At 37.3% G+C, this 23,276-nt stretch overlaps 1 protein-coding gene across 4 annotated transcripts in view; it reads right to left on the bottom strand.

Moving 5' to 3' along the window:
• Positions 1–23,276, bottom strand: part of CTNND2 (catenin delta 2) — a 691,061-nt gene that overhangs the window by 155,316 nt on the left and 512,469 nt on the right. For all 4 annotated transcript variants that reach the window (XM_058831646.1, XM_058831649.1, XM_058831647.1 and 1 more), the window contains one exon: positions 11,917–12,049. In XM_058831646.1, coding sequence (XP_058687629.1) covers positions 11,917–12,049 — 133 coding nt within the window. The remainder of the gene's footprint in view (positions 1–11,916; positions 12,050–23,276) is intronic.

Here is a 23,276-nt window from a genome sequence, read left to right as displayed (position 1 = left end):
TGCTTGCTGCAGTTACCTCAGTTTGTGCCACAGAATAAACAAAAGGCCTCTTCTGAGATGAAAAATACATTTACAATTTATTACATTAAGCATCGCACCTGACGACCTCTGCTCACAGGACATTCTCTACTGTGATTTAAATGTGAGGTGTTCTCTTGGAAATGATGTATTATCCTTCAAAGAATCTCAGTCACATGAGAATTTTCTGTCCTGAAGTATTTTGTGAGGAAGCTACTCCCTCAAGAGCTAATGAATACATTCTAACAACATCCGTCTTTGGTAGGAAGTTTTGCTAACAGAAACCTAGGCACACAAAATTTAAATTTTTGTCTAAGCTCACAAAGGCAGGCTATGACCTGCAGTTTAAGAGTTTCAGTGAAGCAGAAAGCCGCACTGCAGAATCTTTCCTCAATCTCCCCATTTACATGAGTTTTATAAATGTCAGAACAAGTAAACACCTGCCTCATAGTTAAACGTTTCGTAATACCCACAGATCAATATACAAGATATTATACATATATATATAAAAGTATGTATTATATAATAAATGAGTGTGTGTGTGTGTGTATACACACACACACAAACACACACACACACACGTACTGGTTTCAAGTAGGCATTTCTGTTTTAGAACCTTAGGTATTATGTTTCTACAAACCTGTACCTTCTGCTGCCACCATTCTCAGTAGATTAGTAACAGCCATCTCTCTGTATTTTTAAACACATTTTGAAGATCAAGTGATGGTCTTTACCTTAAAAGTTTCATTTGGCAGGCTCTTTTTGTCAGGACCATGATTTTCCTTATTGAAATAATTTTGCTGCCAACCTTTCTAGTAGAGATATGTTGGGAAAGCATCAAAGTACAGATAATGATATCAATCTATGTTATTTTATTTCTATATATAAATGTGCAAAATCTTACCATGTCTTGTTGGGTGATGAGAACAGTAAGAAAAAAAATATGCTCTACAGTAGGAAAGTGATCCTCTACATTCACGCATCAGCCTAATAAATCAGAGAAGCAACTGGCAGGAGAGTTATGAATGGAAAGAAATCCATGGCATATACAGTAGAGCACTATACTGCTTGAAAAAGCTGCAAATACATTTATTACCTATTCAAAATGTCATACTAACTATGCCAAATGACACTGTCTTTCAGTGTATTACCCTTCTCTCCTTACTACCAAATATTTTCAAATACAAAAGATAAAGCTTTTGCAAATGTTTTGATACAAATACAATATGCTTTCCTCAGAGCAGTAGAGAGAGGAACAGTACAGTGCAATGTTCTTTCTGTGTCTGCTGCATGCCACAGAAAGCAGCACAAGATCATTCATCTTGCACACAAAATACTGCTTTTATTTTCCTCTTTTCCTAACTGCATGAAATGCATTTTCACCAGATATTCATATATGATTTTTTTGCTTATCAAATTTATTGCCTGGAATTCTCTTCTAGGTGCTTATTCTGACTGCCCAGAGCTGGAAAAAATAGAAACCTTTAGCCAGTATTCCAACCTCCAGATACCGTGAGACAGACATGGTAGGCGTGAATGCTAAACCAAGATAAACAGGGAGTCTAGACAAGTTCTTGTTCAAGGCCTCACTCCCTTTAGCCTGTGAGAAAACAAGAACCAGGACCCTAAACAGCAGCAGAAGAGAGGTCAAATTCTGCATCCGAAAGATGTTTGTGAACACTGCTAACAGCTTCCACTGTAGTGAATGAACAGCAGAGTCCCAAGAGCAAAGTTGTAATTATCCAAATGAAACATGGACATTTGCTAACTACTACTACTACTACTGCTACTACTACTACTTATATATATGTATATAAAATTCTGGCTCACTTTCACTCTTAATAATTGTTGCTGACTATTACTATCATAGAATAACCTTTGAGAGAAACTTCTTGGAAGAGTGGGAAAAACGCTGTCCTTTTGGTTATTCCCTGGAGAGGGAAGAACTGGGCAGTGGGAGAGGAGAAATATGAAAACAGTGTAAAGTAGCACTGAGATGAAAATACTAACATATATTCTCAATATTAACTCCATAATTTTGTAAAATAATGTTTTAAGTCATCTTGTGAATTTGTTTGATTCCATCTCTTTGCAAGATGAGAAAGAACGGTATGTTACAAAACAACTGAAAACAGGAAGGCAAGAAAAAAGTCTAATTTTTTGCTTATCTAGCATTAACTCAAAAAACCCCAACCACAACTAAATGTTCCATTACATTTATGAAACAATGCACTCTTAGTTACTTCTTTTTAAAATCATGCCACTTTACATGACTGAAGCTTTTTGCCAAAGAAATAATTTTGAAATGTGAATGCCATAAACCCAAAGCATTCATCAGGATCCTTAGCAGAGCAGAGATTAGAAGACAAGAACTGGCCCCAGCAATCTGCCACTACTTTGTTGTGTTAACATCACAACTTAATATTCTAAATCTGTCTTTCCCCTTATAAGCAAATGTTACTCCTGTGGGGCTTGTCATTAATTCATTTATTGAACAACTGGAACGTTTTCCTAATCTTAAATCAAGTGAAATATATGTCAGGTACACAGCAAATCATTATTATAATTCAGGTACAGTATCTTGATGGTGAAATCAAGAATAACCGTTAATGATCCCAGAGGGATCTCAGAGTGTAAAATACCACTTTAGTGCTACAGAAAGTGCATATTATGGGGATACAGCACAGCACACAGTGATGCTCATTAATACTCAGTCCTAATCAGTGTAAAGACTGTGCACAAAATAGATTTGCACCCTCTCAACAGAAAAGAGAAATATCATAAAATGGTATTGTGTAGGTAAGATGGCAAAACTAAACACAGAAATGCATTCAAAAATGCTTTTGAAACCAAGACTGTCAGTGTAAGATTTAGTTACCAGATAGAAGGCATACTTTTATGGTTTTTTTCTGTGAAAAAATGAAAAGGCCTAACACTTTATCAGTTTTTGTAGAAGCTATTAGCAAAATAAAGACAATATATCAGCAAGAAAAAAAACTGAGTGATATACTTTCATAGATATTTAGTTGGTGTCAAGACTGAGAAACAATTACAATACTTTACGTGAAGTGAATGAAACTGGGTTTTTATTAGCATTGTAATTAAGAGCACTCATATTTAGGTGGTCTTAACAGTATTAACATAGACTATTGTGTCAAGACCGATGTAGCCATTTCTGCCTCACTTTTTAGCTAACATTTAAAGAGGAAAAATGCTCAGCTACAGGCTTGTACTATATGCAAAACTGCAAGAGGAGAGAGGGTATCATGGAGATAGCATAAAGGGACATGCAGAGAAGACACATGAGACACTTCAAACTGGCACTGTAGTTACTGAAATGCTGTCATATAAACTCTCTTGTACACCTGTCAGTAGAGGAGAGCTTGAAGTGCAGATATCACTGCTTTACAACAAACCGCTGATATCCACCTGCCTTAACAGAGAAAGAGAATTCAAGCTACTGACTGCTGGAACGAATAAAATGGAAGGAAGCAGAGTGATCACAAGTGATTACACAGTGCAGAAGACAGGATCAAAATAAAAAAAGAAGACGAAAATCAAAACCAAGCAGCAATAGTAGAAAACAAGGGTTAGTCTACCATTAAATTTTCTAAAAAATTTCAGTGGAAAGAAGGTGGGACAAGCCATAGCGTATCCAAGTGATGGGATTTTGATCATGGGAAAAGGGCATAATTTCTATGTCAAACAAAGAGGACTCATCTTTCAGCTGTCCCAAGTGTTTTAGAGATCTTCCAGTAGGACAGGCTAAATGATACCTTCAGCCCTTATATCCCACTTCAGATTAGTGGGAATGCAAGAATGCCACAAGATGCACGATTCTAGGCAAACTGCCTGCCCATACTAAGTGATGGAATAGAAAATTCCTTGTTTTGCTGTGGCAAATTATTTCTTTGGTTTGCTTTCCTTGTGTGTGTTGCTTTTGCTCTCCTTACTAAACTGTCTTTATCTTATCCCTTCAGTTTTTTCACTTTTAGTCTTCCATTTTTCTCCACCATCCCACTGTAGAAGTGGACGAGTGGCTGTGTGGGGTTTAGCTGCTGGTTGGGGTCAAACCATGACAGAGGATCAGCCCTCACAAATGTTTTCAACCTGAAGCCATGTAGGAGTTGATATTGACAGGTTGTTGCCAACTTATCACCCTTAAGAAGAATAAAAGAAAATAGTAATAATAAAAATTAACACCCCCATTTACAGGAGTGCCCATCATCATGCAGGTCTAAAATGGGCTGTTTTGAAACTTAGTCAAGAGTTTTCAGTATAAACCTTTTTTATTTCAAGTACATTCATGTACAGCTTTTACTTAACTCGTTCATTATTTGTGACACCCTCACACATTTACCCCTTTGTCTTCTCTGTCTGATGATAATGAAAAAAATGTGGGTTTTTTTTTTTTTCTGTGTCACAGCATGGTAAGCGTGTATTGAGTCACATGTATGCTAGAGAAAGCTAGGACAATGGATACTCAAATTGATCAAATTAATTGCTTCTGTCACAGTTTGGTTTTGTAATTATCAACCATCCAGTTGACTAAATGTCATTTAATAATTACAGGTCAGTTATTTTACACTTGAAGTTACTTCTCATGGAAGGTATATGCAGTACACCAGAAATACTGTAACAGCGTAGGCTTTCTTGGCTGAAATACATTCTTTAAGTAGTTTAAAAGCTCTTTGGAAAACTAAGATTATAATGTAAATAATTTTTGAGGTGGAATGAAAAATGGCATTCCCCATGCTAAAGGACAAAAACCTTGAATGTAGTGGGACAAGAAGCAATCATATATCTATTTGTAAATCTTGTTTTTCTTGTCCTACTGTGAAGACTGAGACTCCCTGGTGTTGATGATGGTTCTGAGTAGAAGTTACACCTAACTTTCTCTCAGTGGAAAATCATATCCTTGAATAACAAGATGCTAAGAGAGGAAAGCCTTGTGGCAGAAACTATTTCAACAATGCAAACTAAGACAATTTATAAAAGACAAATCAAAGGATCATTTCCAAAAATACTTTGAGAGTAAAGTATAAAAAATCCAAACAAGCAGCATTTTGTCTTTGAATATTTGACAGTAAATAACCCACCAATAAAAACTCCCAGCCTTTACTGCAAAACGATATACCATCTGTTGATTGACTTAGAAAACAAACTAGAGATCAGTAAGAACCTGAAAGGTAAGTCTTGTAAAATCATCAATGAGACTTTAGAAAATAATAATAAAAAAAATTCTTACATAAAGACTGTTCCTGGGTATGCCCCTGGGTGCTGCTTCACTTCATTTGAGTAATTTCTACCAGTAAAAACTACACAGAAAGTGTACTGAAAATGTGTATTGAAAATGGACTATGTGACATCTGCCTGCAGAGATGAATACAGATGCCCAGGGGCATGGGGGCATAGACCGAAACTGTACTGCAGTAATCTAACACAGGTATAAAAGCATGAACATCTTAGTATTTGTTTTAGGAATCAGGTACAGGCAAGCACCTTTTAATACAAAAAAATCATCATTATAATAGGAAATTCCTTGTGAAGCCAATGAGGTAATTAATTTCTCAAACTGAGATTTTACCCATAGAATATTGTATTTTAACATATTTAAACATATGAAAATTATGGTTATGAAAGTACTAACAAAATGTTTATAACTAAACTGGGAAGTAAAATTTCTCCAAAGGTATACAGGTGTTGTCTGCACTAAAATGCATTCTCAACAAATGCTGTAGAGTCTCTCTGCAATTACATTACTTTTCAGTATCACCTGTGAGATACCACTTTCATTTAAATTAAACACCATCTATACCTTCTTGCACGCAGAGATTAAAGGAGTTCTCATAATGTCTTTAGTGGAAAACTGACAGTATCACCAATGTACAAGTCACATTCCAGCCTTTAACTGAAGCAATTTTAGAAGTAAAAGGAGAAGGGCAGGGCTATCTATGGGAAAGTGAATCCAGAACTATAATTCTTACTCAAACACATAGGAGAAAAAAGAACATAAAGTCATTTGGGTTAGGAAAGACATTTAAGATCATTGAGTCCAACCATTAACCCAGCACTGCCAAGTCTACGACCAAACTAAGTCCCCTAAGTGCCTCATGTACACCAGCCCCTTTACCAGCTCTGCTGCCCTTCTCTGGACACGCTCCAGCACTTTGATGTCATTCTTGTATGAGGGGCCCAGAACTGGACACAGGACTCGAGATGCAGCCTCACCAATGCTGAATACAGGGGGACGATCACTGCTCTGGTCCTGCAGGCTGCACTAGTGCTGATACAGGCCAGGACGCCATTGGCATTCTTGGCTACCTGAGCACATGTTGGTTCATGTTCAGCTGGCTGTTGACCAGCAACAGGTATATGGGTCCTCTCCTGCTGGTCAGCATTCCAGCTTTTCCAGTAACTCTCTTCCCCAATCCTGCAGCATGGCAAGATATTCTGTTTTCTCTGAGTATCCTTATGGAAATAGAGAGGAATCTTGCAGAACTCTGTAGAAATCAAACCAAGATACCCTCTGAGGATGATGTGAGCACTTCTAATCACCCTTCTGGATCCTTCAAATATTATTAAGATTTCTGTCAGTTAGCATGTCTAAAAGCAACATTATGGACATCACCCCACACTAAGTGCAAGTATTCCCTGGGAGAAAACCATGCTAGAAACAGGTATGCATGTATTCTTGAACATCAGGAATCTAGCAGTGCAGTGGACGACATCAAAGTTACTACAACACTGCAGCTATGTGTATTATAAAGAAGACAAACAAGAGGCTAATGGAGTTGAGGTCCACTGCCTGACGTGAACAAGCAGGGTACTGAGTTGAAAGGCTGCTGGGCCCAGTTGAAAGAACTCACAGAAGTTTACTTCTGTAAAATGAAACAGTTTTGTAAAAAAGAATTGTAAAAAAATTAGTTCTGTAAAGAACTTAGTTCTGTAAAGAACTCACACCTTTCGTTTAATGAAAAAATGAATGTGAATGATGGGCTTCAGCGAGATGGGAAAATAGATGCTTTCAGCATGCAGTCACTCAGTTTATAGAACTCCATGTGACAGTGTCTGGACTGATACTTTTCTTCTGAAGGGAGTCTATGGAAATGCTCTCCAGGATAAAGAGGACACTGTCCAATTCAGCAATACTTATTAAGGATGCAAGGGAAGGCTTCAGGCCTGACAGTTCAGCAGTTTGCAGTTAGAACTTAGCATCTTAGAATTATTATCCTGAGACGAGAATCTTAAGTGTTGTGACTTTGCTGGCAAAAATTAATTTCCTAGCTTGAGGAAAGGAATCATTGGTGCCAAAACCCCTGAGTGACCTGTTACACCTTTGCAGCTGATGGCAGACAGCCATGTTACATGAGAGCAAAATGGTGTTGGCGTGTGAAACTGCACAATTCAATCCTTTTATATGGTGACCGCATAAAAAGAAGGAAAATGTCATAGGAAGAAAAAAATGCTGTGGAAGAATGAATCCTGTGTTTAATAGAATGTGCCCTTTCAAAGAAATGTTCTCGGCAGAGTATTTTAAATTGCTTCTCCCTTCCTACATCCCCGTTTGTTCCTTCTTGGCATCCAGGAGCAGCTACTCTGGCTCTGCTCACAGTCTCGCCATTGTCGGTGTAAGAGCCTCTCCTGAGGAGAAAAATACCATCTGAAAGGGTCTTCTTGTGCTCTTCTGCCTGTTAGGCTTTTCATTTGCCTTCAAATATCTGATCAAAACTTCTTCCCTCCTTCCCTTTTAGTTACATTCTTCACTGTCACCAGTGAAAGAATAAAGTATATAGAAACTTACTGAAGTACTCTGAAATTCTGAATTTTGGAATTATTATGCCTAACTGTAATGGGCTGCCTGGTAATTTTTACAATCAATCTTTAGACTTCTGCCTCCCTATGTTCCCTTCTACATATATGAGATTTTCAGAGATGATTGGTCACTATTCCAAAGGAGGTGAAAATATAACTATCAAACATTAGCAAAAATAATCCAATTTCTTCAACTCCATTCTAATATCTGCTCCACCACATAAGCACCCAGCACAGGCAATAAAGGTAGAGAATAAGAAACACTACTGAGAGCATGTATAGCACCTGCCTTGCAGTCAGCAAGACTCAAGGAGACTAAGGAGTAGCATTTGTGAAAAACTTTCAGATTAGAGCAGCAGTTACAATTTATAAGTATATATTTGAAATAAATACTTGCACTGAATGGCTTTGAGCAGCATAGAAGTGGCAGCACCTGCAAGAAGTAACACTACCATCTTTATCAATGGCCAGTGTTTATTGCATTTACCTTTTGCTGTTCTGCTGTGATCAGGGTTGGAAGGGGAAAAATACAAATTCTTCTAGAAATATAAAAACCTAATTCACTGCATAAGCTGGGTTTATTCTGTGAGGAAGAAAATTACTTCTGCTAACCTTAGCATCCAGCCTGGGACATCTTCACATAAACAGTTACCAACTTTGTTTGAAGTACTTTAAGACAGAGAGGAGGATTTACAGACCTCATTGCTACATAAGACTGAGCAAGGCATTTACACTGATGCAGCAATAAAAGCACATTTCCAGTGACATCAAATCATCCAGTGACCAATTCATAAGGACACCTGTGATCAATGTGCTCTAGAAATAACACCTACCATAAAAAACATGTTCATGAAGGGAAAAATAACTCTAACTTCCCTAGCCATGCATCTAACATATTTGACCAAGCATCTTTTTCTCAGTTGTTTTATGGAGAGCTTTTACACTTCCTTTTCTTGAGGGGGAGTTCAGAGAAAGCAACTTCCACACTTTAGCCACAGAGATTGAAATATTTTAGAAAATAAAAACATAATGGTATAAAAGGTATTAGGAATCTCAGAAATGCATACAGTCATGGCTGCTATTTTCTATTTATGTCTAAATTTTACACAAGGAGAAATTTTATACATATGTCACTAATTTATGAGAGTAGGCCATGTCTGCCACTATGCAAAAACAAAACTGGAAGACTGAAAGAATGGTCAGGTTCAGAGGACAGATCATTAATCATCTTTTAGGGTAGGTGATACAGTATAAATCACACTTAAAAGAATAATGAAAAAAAGTATTTCAGAACAGTTATTTCTAGAAACTCTGGGTGTAATAGCCATTAACTGTGGTGTGAGAATTCGATGCTTAATAGTGACAAAGGTAGAGAGGACTTTTTTCCCCTGTCAGGTAAGTCCACAGTTGAAACTTTAACAACTGCATTACATTTCAAATTCAATACAACCAGGTAAATAAGCTAAATAGTTGTATAATATTATTCTTTCTGTGCATGCACATTCAAGTGTACATTACAGACTAACACTTAGAAAATTATTTATTTAATTCCATTTGCTTTTTTCTCAGTGCCTGTCAGGAATACAAAATAGCAGCAGCATTCTTTACTTACATATTTCTGTTTGTCCTTTCTCTAGGATTTGAAAGACCACTAGGACAGTTTCTTATCTTTAGCCCAAGTCCTTTGATATATTAAAGCTAGATATTTCATTAAAGAGCAGTTTTCTCTGCTTCAAAAGATTTTTTTTTTGCTCTGTAATCTCAGTAAGAGATTGTAAGGAAAATATGCTGTATCCTGGTGCTTTTTGACTTGTGTCAGAGCTGGCAAGATTCCCTGCAACCATGTACAGCATGACTGGAATGCTGCTATCACAAAGAAGGAATTAGGTATTAAATGTGGTCACTCTCAGACAGAGGAGAACTGGTGACAACACACAACTACAACACAAATACTTTGCAGAAAAGAGAATTTTGGTATCAGTTTCTATTATTTAGGTGTTAGTTCAACTCAGACACATTCTTAACAGTTATCACAGGAGTTGTCCCAGGCAGTTTTAACAGGACTGCTTAAGTTCCTCTGGCTAGGTATATACCAAGGAAGAATCTTTGATATCTGGTGTGATACAACCTTTTCAACAGGATTTTGAACTCTCACACAAAAGGTTGTTTGAGAAACTGTGATTAAGTGGAAGGTCGAGCATGCTCTAGGCACACTACTGAGCCATTTGGGTAGACCCCAATCCCAAGAGGCAAACACAGGAACTGTTTCAAGTGCTCTGCTGAGGCATGACCTAAACACAACAGGGCTTACCATTAAATAATAGAGGTTGGTACATAGATAGATACACAGATAAAATAGTTTGATAATAGTGGATGCTTTAGGCTGAAAAGCTCCACAAAGCATTAGGAAAGTATACAATACATCCCATTATTTTGTTGTCTTACAAAAATCCAAAGCACCAGAAGTTTGAAAGCATATTTTTAGATGAACTGTTTTAAGAAAGGTATTTCGGTTCGTTTCCATAGCAGTTTATGTATTACATAGTGAGGAGTATATGAAAGTCCTGAATAATAACAAATGAAGCAGGGGAATCCTTATTTTATCTGCTATCCTTTCTCACAGAAGAAACTCACAACCTGTTTTATTTACCTACCTTCACCCTTCCAGCTCATGAGCCTGAAGCTTACAAAGGCTGATGTCCAAAGATGGGATGGGTGAGATCAACAATGACCTGAGACCTTTTTTACCAAATGATCAGCAACAAAAATTAAACCATCTTCCTCCCTTAAACAGGACAGCTACCTGAGGGCTCTCAATCTATGGCTAACAGGAGGCAGCAGAGGTTGTGCAATAAGTAAATTGCTCTAATAATTTAACTGCCTTTCTCAGAGATTTATCAATTCTTTTACTGAAAAAATAATTTCTGAGTAAGGATGAGAGTCAAGTACAGAGAAAGCGTGCATTTAAAATTTTCAGTTATACCTGTACCAGACTTCTCCACAACATTCCTCACTTTAACATTCATATAAATACTTTTTAAATTACTATTTCTAAGATGTTTGAGGTGATGTATGCAACCAGTGCAGTTCTGCCAATCCCAGCAGACTACATGCTTACTCACTAAGGAATTTCCTGAGCATAAAAAAGCCTGGAAGGGAAGGTTCTATAGTGGGATATATCCACAGAGTTGTTTGTGCTGAGGGTGAGGAGGATGAAGCACTGGCAAGCTAGCATCATGGCACAGCTCTGACAAACAAGCAATAGCAGATCTTGATCTCAGTTTACCTTTACATGCCAGGCTAAAAGGTGTGAGTACAGGCACAGATTTATGTTCATGCCATATGTCCATGATTAGCAGTGTCTCTGACACGGCCAGGGGAAGCAGCTGAGGCTGGTAATAGCTTTGCTTATTCAGTTTTAGTTGACTGCTGTGTGTTTGTCAGATCCCTCAGAGCTGCCTTCCTTCTGTTTAACTTGTGCCAAAAGCTGTGCTGGTCCCATTAACCACCGGGAACAAACAAGAAAGAAGTACCTGTCAGCAACACGTATAGAACAAGCTCTATACTGATGTCTGAACTACATTTTAGATACAATCTGCACTGAATTCCAAGATCATAAGACCCATGAGCACCATTCAAGCTGCAAAACCAGTGAAATGAAACCTATTCACACAATTATGCATTAAAGGATGCTTTGATTTAGAACTTATTTGTGTAATTTTCATATTCTGTGTTTGTATTTAGTGTTCAGATGTCTCTTGGAGAGCCCTATGGAAATGCCCATATGTTTCAGCAAGATCAAGACTACACCACTAGCTGATTAGTGAACAACTACAGTACAATGTTTAAATGGTATGCAATCAATCAAACTGTTCCTAAGGAAACAGAACAATGAGTTACAACAGTATTTTATGCATTTTTAACATTTAACAGCAACAAATGACTTAATTGAAAGCTTTAGTAAAATGGGTCCAGGCATATATCCATGATGTCTCTTTTAAGTTTTTTACAGCACACATAGATAATTATTGATGATAAATAGCAGACAGCAACACTGCTGGAAAAAGGGTTTATAAATCTTACCTCTGCTTTTATTTTATTGTCTCCGAAACAGAGGTGTTGTAAGTAGGCTGCAGCATTTGACTGTACTGAGGGAAATTGATGCTGTAACATCTGTATAACTTCTGGAAGCTCTGGATCCCGCCACCCAAACTCTCTGTGCAAAAGCAAATACAAAAGATTCATCAAAATTTCTGCTATTAGTGGATAAATGTGCCAACAGTTAGGTCAACAAAGAAGACAGAAATGTCTAAATGAAATCTTTTTCCCCCCATTATTATCAAAGCAAACATTAAAACCAAATATGAAGCTAAGTTCATTTTAAACTTCTCTGGAAAAAGAACTATACAAAGTATAACTAGAAGAAGTAACTTTGTGGAATTAGTTCTCTAACTGATAGTTTCTTAAATAAAAAGGCTATATGAAATCTTTAATGTAAGAAAAGAAAGAAAATACATGCTCATATTACCACAAAAGGTTTGCTATGAAATTCTAATTTGTAAAAAAGTCCTTTTTGCTTACTGCTCTCTATGCAATACCAATCACTCTTATATAGAAAGCAATGACCAATTTTGTCTTTGTTTGTTTGGGTTTGTTTTCAGATGCAGTCAATGTAAAACTCTTACACATTTCTGGCCCTACTTGAGCACTCAAGTCTTTGCACTTCAATCCCACAAAACATGAAATGCCATTAGCATCACATAAAAAAACTGAATCCAAGTATGCTGAACTAGTCCCAGTACATATTATGCAGCTTTCAGACCTTAACTTAAAATCAGTCTCTCACTTCAGGTGAATTTTTCCATTCTGGGTTTACGGGTAAAAATCATTAATAGAAATAGCTTTGGAATTTGCGTCCCTAAAACCAGAAAGGCACGCAGCCTCTGTGCATGATATACTTAGTTATCACATGTCTTCTCCCCAAGAGCTAATTTTTTGTGCCTTATAAATATTTTGACCATCTTCCATCTAGTGATACATGTTTAAACTACAAGAAGGAGGTTAGGAAAAAGAGGTAACTTGCAAAAGAGTTGCAGTTACCTCTGTTGCAGTTACCATGGTCATCTGGGACCTCATTGCCAAAAAAATCCCGTGGTAGACCTGTTGCAGAGTCCAGCTACAATATTTGGACAAAATAATCCTAATCATCACACTCCTTCCTAAATTATAGGGATTCTTCTGCACTGAGGCCAAGTATACACCACTATGGGAATTCACAGCATCTCTCCAATCTGTCCCAAGCACACTTTAAATACAACAATTCTCCATGACATTTCAGGGAAGGAAGACTCATTTTACAATAATAATGAATTTCTACAGAACATTGTCTGTTCTCATATGTGATGTTTGCAAGATTGCAAGTTGTCATTACAGTTGTATCTTTATGGAGATTCAGAATATGAACATGAGATGTAAAAAAACCACTCAGAATTTCATTGGTTATTTCTCTTCTGACAAAACATAAGTTAACTCATGAATATTAGAATTCACATTAAATATCTAATACAATGAAACCATAAAGACGTAATAAATCACATAGGGACTAGTCCAATGCATTTTTAGGTGATTAGACTGTTGGAAACCTCTGCAAGGGACATCTGCAGAGGTTCAAAAAGGTTTTAACATTTAATTGATATTCTGAAAAATCAGAGATCATTGTAAAAGGTATCAGGGAAGGCTACAGACTTCAATAGCTGAAGATTGCAAGCATCACATTTCCAGCTTACCATGAGTCCATTAGCCGGTAAAGAGGAAGGGATTCTCTTGTTAAGCACACCTTTTTTAATGTTTAAATTGCTAGAGATCACAGAAACAATGCTATCTGGCAGGGTAGCTTCCTCTTCTATCTTTCTTTCAATTAACAATGTTAACACTTCCTAACAGGTTCTTCAAATCTATTAGATCTGTATTCTATAGAAACAGCTCAAACCAAACCAAAGTCATCTTCCAGATTTTTTGTTTAAATAAAAATAAGAAATGAAAGCAAAATCCAATAACCTCACTGAAAACAAATTAATTATCCTACCTTCACTTCTAATTTATTCTCATTTTCAATCCTAGATGCCAAGTGCAGGTGTGGGTATTTTGGAGATCATGCAAAATACCAGAAGAAAACAGCTTGAATGACAAGAGAACAAGGGGGAACACTTGAAATGAGTTGTTTACAGCAAATAACTACATGTCGAAGTGTGGAAACTTATACCAACAAATTCTCTCCAAAAGGAAATTTCCTCCTTCTCAACCTGTGTATTACTTAATCCAACCAAGAAACAAACCAACCAAAATGCAACTAAACAAAACGCCTATTATGCGCAGGAGTACATTATGGGCTCTAACCATCAGCTCAGGGTTTTTTTCCTCGTGGCTTGGAATCCAGAACAGAACAGGCTATGAGGGGGCAAAAGGAAAAAGGCCCCTTCATCAAAGGGACAGTTAATTGTTCTGAGGAACCTGCAGTCTTTACAAGGTACTTAAGTATTAAAACAAGGCTCTCCCTACTTTTACCCCTGATGTCCCAAAAAAGTCAGCATATGACTGAGATATAAATACTTGTTGCAAATGGATGTGTTCACATTGGATGTAAGTAGAAAATTAATTCAGACAAGAAACCCTTAGCACTGAATACTGAGTTTGTTATGTAACCAGTTTTTGGACAGATAATGAACAAAGCAGGAAAAGAAGTTTAAAAATTTAGCCCTAGTATGCACTGTCATTTTAAGCAGATGGTCTCTAAGATGTACTTTTAGTAGCTTCTAAATGAAATACAGTAGCTACATAAAACAAACAAAAACTTCTGTCAACAGTTAGGGCTGCATGAATAATTGTGATAATTTCAGCAGCCTTCAGGGCAAGAAAGAGTATTTTCTAGGAGTTTAAATTTTTCATTTGTTTTATGTAACTGGTGGAAAAAAGTGAGAATGAGAAAGAGGATTTTTTTTTAAGAACAGCAAGTTTGCAGTTTTATAAACATTTATTTTAAAAATTTAAATATGGGTTTATTTTATTTTTTTTTAAATTTAGCCTTATTATGAAAAGTTAGAAAGGCTACTTAATGAAGCCTGGAGAAGGAACGAGGACTGGTGTTCCTTAAAGACAAAGGCACAGAACGTATGTGGAATAATTTGCATGGATGTGGGAGAAACATCCAGGCCATGCCTCCAAGCATACCTACCCAAATGACAAAAAGTATGTATTAAAATAGAGAGCCAAAGAAAAAGTAACACCTAGGAGGAGAGAGCTGGAATTAAGCGATCTTTTACTCCCTACCAATGAAAAGTAGTAGGGCTGGTATTTGACAGAGATAGATTAAAGGAAAGTAGAAGGTTAATGAAAATGCAATCTACCTTGATTTCTGTGAAACATCTGATACTGTGCCACATGCAAATTAACAAAATTCACACTTAGTAAAATTATAAAGTAGAATGAAGCAGAATTTGAAATCATAGTGAACATCCTAAACAAACACTATCTAAACCTGTGTCTCTTATTAAAACGTCACCATACTCACAAAATCTGAGTGAGGCAATCCACACAGATGGTGAAACAAGACAGAAAGGTGGAGTAAATCTGAGGAAGTGCTTGGCATTTTGAGAATGCTAACAAAGTATCTTGTGGGGTGTGACAGCTGTAGCTGGCCTACAGCTGCACAGATAATTTGATTTCACAGCCCGCAGCTCCACCAGCCTAGCACCTTAGAAGAGCTGAAGTAAACAAATCCCCTAGCATGTTACTGATAGATTAGATTCAAGTTCAAACAGGGGACCCCAGCCAATCCCTTCCAAGCACAGATGCGCCCATATCGTTGGCCAGTGAGCTGGGTGGAGTTGAGACCCTTAGCTAATCACGTATATAACCATGGGAAATTTAAAGCCCCTATAAAAGGGGGTGCCCAATAATAAAATTTGGCTGTTCCTGCACAAACTCAGTGTGTTCTCGTCACTTGTCTGTCTCTGAAACTGTGACAGTGTGGTTGACTCAAAAATGAAGAGTAAGGCAATAGCTGTACATGCAAGATCTTTCGCTAAACTTCCACTTGCCATGATTTCCTTGGAGTAAGAACACTAATCCATTTGGGTCAGCCAAAGACTTCTGGTGGCAGTGTGAGTTTTTCCAGAAGAGAATCCCAGATAAGCAAGAACTTCAGTTTGTCTGGAAAGCAACGTTTGCAATAAGCTCCAAATATTTTGGCAGGTTGTAAAAGTTCATTTTTTTCTAGGAAGCATCCTCAACTGAGAAGACTGACCAGAACACACCAAGGTGTTCCAACCTCTTTCTTTGATGGAAACTGTGCTGTAGGATTGTATTTTGAATCCTGCAGAAGGTTTTAGCTTGAAGTGGTGACTAAGGCAGATGTTCCATGGATTACACCAGACTACTGCCCCAGGAGTGGAAGAGAACCCAAAGGGGAACACTAAGCTCTATGTAAACTGGCCATATATATGCATGGAGTTATCACAAAAGGCTATATCTTAATATGAACAACTGAAAAGAATCAACAAGGAGTTCTACACGAGACACAACAATGCTGACATACAAGCAGTAGCACCTTGAAATCCAGGCTGACTTGGGTACTGCAAGTAATGCACTGAAAACAGGTCCTGTTCCTGCTATCGTACCACATACATGTGCCGGAAAGTAATAAGAGATGCAAACTAAAGAGATTGTAATACAGCTGAGTGCATTGGCTCTGTGGGTTCACTTAGAGGTGCTGCTGAACACAGAGGATGTGCTGCATCTGAATATTTGCTTTAAGTATGCCATAATTTTCTTCCTCAGCTACTGAAAATGCTGATGGTACACAGAAAAGCAAAACCAAAAATCATGTTACATGTATATGTGCACTGATTTTAAAAAGGCTACTAAATGAGTTTTTAAAACACAGGTCTCCAGCTGGTAACTAAGGATTCTGATTGCTTCTACAAAGCATTGGAAGAGCAGGTGTGATGGTTCTGTCTACTCTCCAGCCATTGGTCACTGTCAGTCTAATGAGAGCTTGGGTTCTTATTTCTGATTCACATTATTAGAGCAGAACATTTACATCTGATCCGGCAGTTGGCACAGGCAAGCACTGACACCTAGAGCTATTCCTGTCTCTGCAGCATTCCCCAAAGGCAGTGCTGTGAAGACACCCGCTATAAAGAACCGTATGCTTGACAAAGACTGAACTACCACCAAGCATTTATCAAAGAAAGAGAATGCACTATTTTTTATTACAAGACTATTTAAACCAAACTTGTCTATGTGTTCCTGGCTGTCTTAATATGTATGTGAAACTGGTGAAGGAAAGATTTTCATATATGAAGTGGTGCTGAAAGGAAACCACAATTCAATCTGAGCTAAGGATATTTCCTCAATTTTTACCTCATATACATTGTGGCATTGCTAATGCCAGTTTTAAATACTTCCTGCTGAATTTATGTGTACATAGACCCTTTTGTTTGCTTCCTCCCTCAATTCAATAAAGTCTGAAAATCTCTTTTCCCTTATTTCAGATAGGAGAGCTGTGAAAATGGTTTTCTGGTAGTACTAAAAGAAAACAAACTACATGTAGTTCAGGATCAAACACAAGGAGAGCTAATCAAAAGCCAAGAGAAGATCAAAGAACTACTCCTGTGTTTAAAGGAGATATCTCTCCTGTGTTAAAATATCTACTAAAATATTTGGAAGGCAATATACCAATACTACAAGAATCTCTCTCTAAGGACTTTTCTTAGTACATTTAAAAAAAGCAAAGATGGGATGTTAAACTCAACTAGAAAAATAAATCAAGAATAATTAAACATAATCCACAGAAAAGGAATATGATATAAAGAGGAAGGAGCCATCTAACAATTTATTTCCTTATTTTCTTTCTGTGGCTCTCTGACAATTGGTCAGACACAAGAGAACACAGCCTTGTTACACTTAATTTATTGAGAGTTAAATTTGAAATGCTTCCCTGAAGTACTTTCTCTTTTTCAAACATACTTCTCCATATATACATGTACATACATATGCAGAGATTGCCCACTCACTCTGAATGATCTGGTACAGTTTAAAAGGAGGAGGAACTACTATATTTGCTTTGAAAATGGAACATATGAATACTGTGTAACTTCAGCACACAATTTTAGGAAATAAAATAGATAGATCAATCTCTGTTCCTCTCACCTTGGAAAACCCTCAAAACCCTTGAGCATACTCCCTTCTCCAGTCAAACGTGGTCAAGGAAGTGTACAGTAACAAGCAATTGATCATCATCCTCAGACCCACGGTGACACAAACAACACATAACCAACCACAAGATGTAGGAATAGCTTGTTTGGGCCTAATGCAAACCCCTAAGGACAGAAATGAACCCTTATCAGCAGACAGCTCCCTATGCTTCTCTTTTTGTCCTTTCGAATTAGATAAGCCAAACCTCACTGGAAAAGTAAGGAACAAACTAATCTGACATAGTTTAGTCTAAATTTGGAAGCACCAGAAGGATGACAGAAAAGGCACTGAAGCTGTACCTTCTATGAATAACAATGTTGATTTCTTATGAAACAAAGAATTATGTTATTGTTGATTCCAACCTGAGAACTGCAGCCTGTGTGGGGTGCTCCCTAAGGCTGAGCACAGGTAATCCACCATCACACAGACTAAATGTGAGCATCTCACCAAACCTGTGATTCTGGAATCTTGCAAATCTTCACCATTTTTTTTCTTCTTCTAAAAGGCTTTTACACTTTCTGAAAAGCTGGTCTTGTTGAAGCTTTTCAAATTTAACATGACTGTATGTAAAACAGCTGTAAAAGTATCTGGCACTCCTGCTAAAAACTTGGATGTTGCTCTTGGGTTATGACATTTTCCTTGGTTTATGCTTTCATGTGACCTAAACTAAAACAGCCATGCAGGAGTGCTTACACAGATTCAGCACAATGTGGTTTTCACAATGTATTAGTGTCTGCTAATGAGGTGCAGAGAAGGATTTGATGCACAGGATTCTTGTCCAGCTCTACCAAACAGTGACAGAGATGCTGAGCATGTCCCAGGTCTTTAACACAACCATAAATCTGGGTTAATCCAGTACTTCAAAAAATTACATCTTGAATACAGCAAAGGGCTAGAACTGACTTGGCAAATAAACCTTCCCACAGTTCTGCCCTTGTACCCTTCACGTGTTCTCTGATAAAGCATCACTCTTCTGTTATTTAGATTTTGGAATAAAAAAAACCAACAACTAAGAGGTGAGCATGTGAAGAGTCAAGATGAGAACTACTTCAGCGTAATAAAAATGGCTTGGAGTTGAACAGTCTTTAGAATTTGTGAACATTTCATTTAAGAGGAAAAGATTTTAAAGATTATTCAATTGAGTAAAGATTGTCGAATGATACTGGACTATGTGTTACTATTTACAGCTACAGGTTACTGCCTTCAATACAATGTAATTGTATTCAGAGGTGTAAGTATTATCTACTCAAGGTTACCCCAATTTCATTTACAAATGTCTTTTTAATGAAAATGTTTTCATGAATCTTTATGAAATATTTTTTCACTCTATGTTGGTACTGATCTATATGTTAATTCTCTCATGCCCTATGAGGGAGCTTGCATTTCTTATTCTAATGAAAATGTTGGCTGTACTGTGAGGTAACCATACCCATTGTACCTGGTACAATATTATCTCTCCTCTAGACTGTGTGTTTGGAGCAGGGAATTCAGTGCTATCTCTTACTTTGCCATTTGTATTACTTGATTTGTTTAGTTTGTTTGTTTCAGTTAAAAATAGATATTTATCTTTTGGGGCTGTTGAGCTTAAAGTCTTGAAAAAATTGTTTTATCTCTTCCTCTGCTGGTATTCGCATATACAGGGACTGCCTCTGCAAAAGAAAGTAAGAGGCAAATTACCTAAAATATCAAGATGTCTTTAAGCTGAGTAATTTATCTTGGTTTTCCCTGTGATGTGTAACATTTTTCTGACCTCCTACTACAAAAGGGCCTTACTGTAGCTCAGTACATTGCAGCTGTGAAAATATGCCAAGTTAACCCTTCCCTTAGAGACCAGCTTGGCCTTCCTCCACCTACACTAGTTCACATGTCACAGGGCAAATTTCAGGAGATTATGAAATGTTATTCACTGGCAGCACTGCTGTTACAGATACAGATACGCTTTCCACATAGATCAGAAAGGTGGAAACTTAGACAGGAGACCAGAACAGTACACAGACCTAGGGGATTCCAGACTTGACTCATTGACTCACTCATTGACTTTCCCTGTCACAAAAATATGTAATTATATAATACCTTTCTCTGAGGTTTGAGAGGTTTTCCACCTACAGAGACCCATAAATCAAAGTTGTCTCCTTTTCTAGAACTACTGTTCCCACTCCTAAAGGCTCCTAAACCTTTTGGTATTTCAACAACAGGAGAAAAAAAAGGCTTTTGCGACTCTGCTCCTCTACCGCCATACAGAAATGTATCCTTTCTAAAGAACAACTGTTACTCCACAAACCCCTGATTTCCCTAGGAAAGTGGGAGAAGCATTTTAGAGAGGAACATATTTATTTTACTTCCCTACATGTATGGTAACACCTAAACACTGCAGCTATAAAAAAAAAAAAAAAAAAAGAAAGTGAAAAAAAGCAGCAGGAGTACTTAAACATTAGCCTAACAGCACCAATGTTAATGAATTAAACCACACTCATCTGCAGGAGGGGAAGCTGGCACACATAGTATCACTGAAAGGCTCAAAGCATTCCCATTGTTTTTTGAAATAACTAGAACCACAAAAAGTTTCCAAAAGGTTTTGAGGCATTCCACCTCTCTCCAGTCAAAACTTTTCAATTTTGTGCTATTAAGCAGAATGAGTTTCACAATAAGGGATGTGACAACACAAGGTTTGTCTCTCCCTGCTACACTCTTCGCCTGATCAAGTTTCTGGCTCCAGATCTCAAGTTCGATGGCAGTGACAGGAGAACTGCTTCTGCCCTTTTCCAGCAGGGATGACAAAGTCAAGCTTTTTAAGGTTTAGGTAAATCAAGAAAAAATGAAACTGGATGTTTCTCTCCTGTTCTCAAATATAAAGCTTAGACGTATCACTGCTTGGGTAACCTGGAGACTGCCACAGGAAAGCAGTAACCACCAACACTAGAAACCTGCTGTTTTCTATGTGTGCAAATAGCAGAAAATAGGAAATTCCAACAGAGTGTACAGTTTAGCACAAGCTACAGAAATACTTTTTACAGTTAGGGTGGGGCACCAGGAAAAGGTGTGAACCTAAACTAACTGAAAGTCTTAATCCTAAATATCTTGTGTTATCTCAGTCCTTAATGATTACTCCATTGAGTGTGCTATTGCCCTGCTTTCTTGCCGCACAGCAGAAATCCATCCCATTCTCATTCCCACACATCCACATCAGGCATCATTCTTATCTATGCAACACTTTGCAGCACTCCCTGTCTTCCTAAGCACAGCAAACTCTTAATAATAGGCATTCATTTGATGCTTAATAATGAATAATAAACAGTAAAACTTAACAGTGACTCAACATATTAATAAAAACAATACAAATTGCTAAGTCCAGAATTTGTCCTGAAACACCAACTCTGGAAAGCCAAGAAAAAAGCTTACATAATTTTCTAATACTGATTTTTTAAAGAGAGAAACAACAAACAGTATTCATTTTCTTTTCTTACAACTAGACTCCTATTCAGTCTTTTGGAAAAATTGAGGAACTAATTCTGTTCACAAAAGTTGCAAGCTGTGCAATACTATAAATGAACTTCAAATTGATCTTCTTGTCAAAGTGAAATACAGGTTTTCCTGTGCTGCCTTTATTTCAGTTTTCCTTATGCATGGGAAAACTGATCTCCTGCATGCTAGCTTTATGTATCTCAATGTACAACCACCAAAACAATACAATAATGCAAGACACACTTGACACTCAGGAGACAGAAAGTTCATGGAGTCAGTAACAATTAAAAAATTTCTCAAATAAAAGCTGTTGGATGCAAGAAAAAATATCCAACACCAATGAGTAGTGATACTCAAACACTATTGCTACTTCCCCATCACATGCTTTTCACCTTCTTCAAAGCTCTGTAGAAATTCTAGGGAACTCTCCTAATGCAGTACATAGTACATACATCATCTTCATGCCAGGCATGGGTAAAGAAAGACAGTGCTTACACGACTCTCTGATAGAGGGAAAAGAAAATTGGCAAAAGTTAAAAGGGACACTGGTTTTCAACTCCCAGAACCCAGAGAGACTGATTTACTGTTAGCTGACTGCTAAAGGTTTTCAAGTATATCAAACAATACAGAGAATCTGGACAGCACTTCAGGGGAGTGCAGGGCAAGAAGACACCTTCTGGGATACCAAAGCCAACCTCTGACTGCTACCTTTCTGCTATTTGGCATGGATGCTGCCACAGCCATTGCTTAAGCTAAAGATGGCTTTCTGTAGCTATCATCTGGTTTGAATTTAAATCCATCTCACATTCTGTTGAAATAAACTAACAATAGTTTCAGTTCATAAATAATAACAATAATAAAAAAAAGATTTGTCACACATTCTTTCAGAAGAAGTGCTATTTTGTTCTTGGTATTGCTGTTTCTAACTGGGTATTTAAATTTTGTCCTATTCTGCTCAAAGCATCAACAAACATAATACATGTCCCATTTTTCTGAATACTAAGAAAACAAAGCTCTACTTCAGCACTTAAAGGGGGAAGTAAACGGAGAAAGGATGATTTCTAGCTGTCTATCTAGCATGGTCATGTCTCTGATCTTTATTTGGGCCACAATATAACCCAGACAGTCTTCAAAATGACTCAAAAGGCAGCAGAAGAATTATGAGTTTGTCAGTGATTCGTCAACACCAAAGAAATCCACAGCTCTGAACTGATGTATCAGCAACAAGATCAGACCAAGAACAGTGAATCTAAGCTGAAACAAGGAAGTTTCTTACTAAAATTAATGCAAAAGCTGAACCAGAAAAAAAAAATTACATGGATGATATTCAGAGTTTAGTGCAGAAGTAGGCTGTATCTTTTAAATGAACCTAAAATAAACATCTCACATGTATATTTGATAGTTTCACCTGAGTAAAATCCAGCTCACAGAAAAACATCCTTTGAATAGGGAAAACTAGCTCCTCCCTTAATTGCCATCCTGTCAGGATACAACGGGGATGTAACTTTTTTGCTCTTGAGTAAAAGAATGAGGCTGCAGAATGTGCTGTACAGCATTTCTACAGAAACATTTCCAGCTCAACTGTGAAACACTGCATGTATCTAATAAATCCATTGGAGACAATAATCATGGTACTGACTCAAGGCAATTGCCCTTATTAATGAGTAACGGATATACTGCCAAGGATCTGTCATCTGGAAATCAGAATCAGTATCCTAAAGAGGCCT

This window comes from Poecile atricapillus, chromosome 2 (assembly GCF_030490865.1).
Source record: "Poecile atricapillus isolate bPoeAtr1 chromosome 2, bPoeAtr1.hap1, whole genome shotgun sequence".
In the NCBI taxonomy this organism is placed as follows: Eukaryota; Metazoa; Chordata; class Aves; order Passeriformes; family Paridae; genus Poecile; species Poecile atricapillus.
This window is presented reverse-complemented; position numbering and strand designations above follow the sequence as displayed.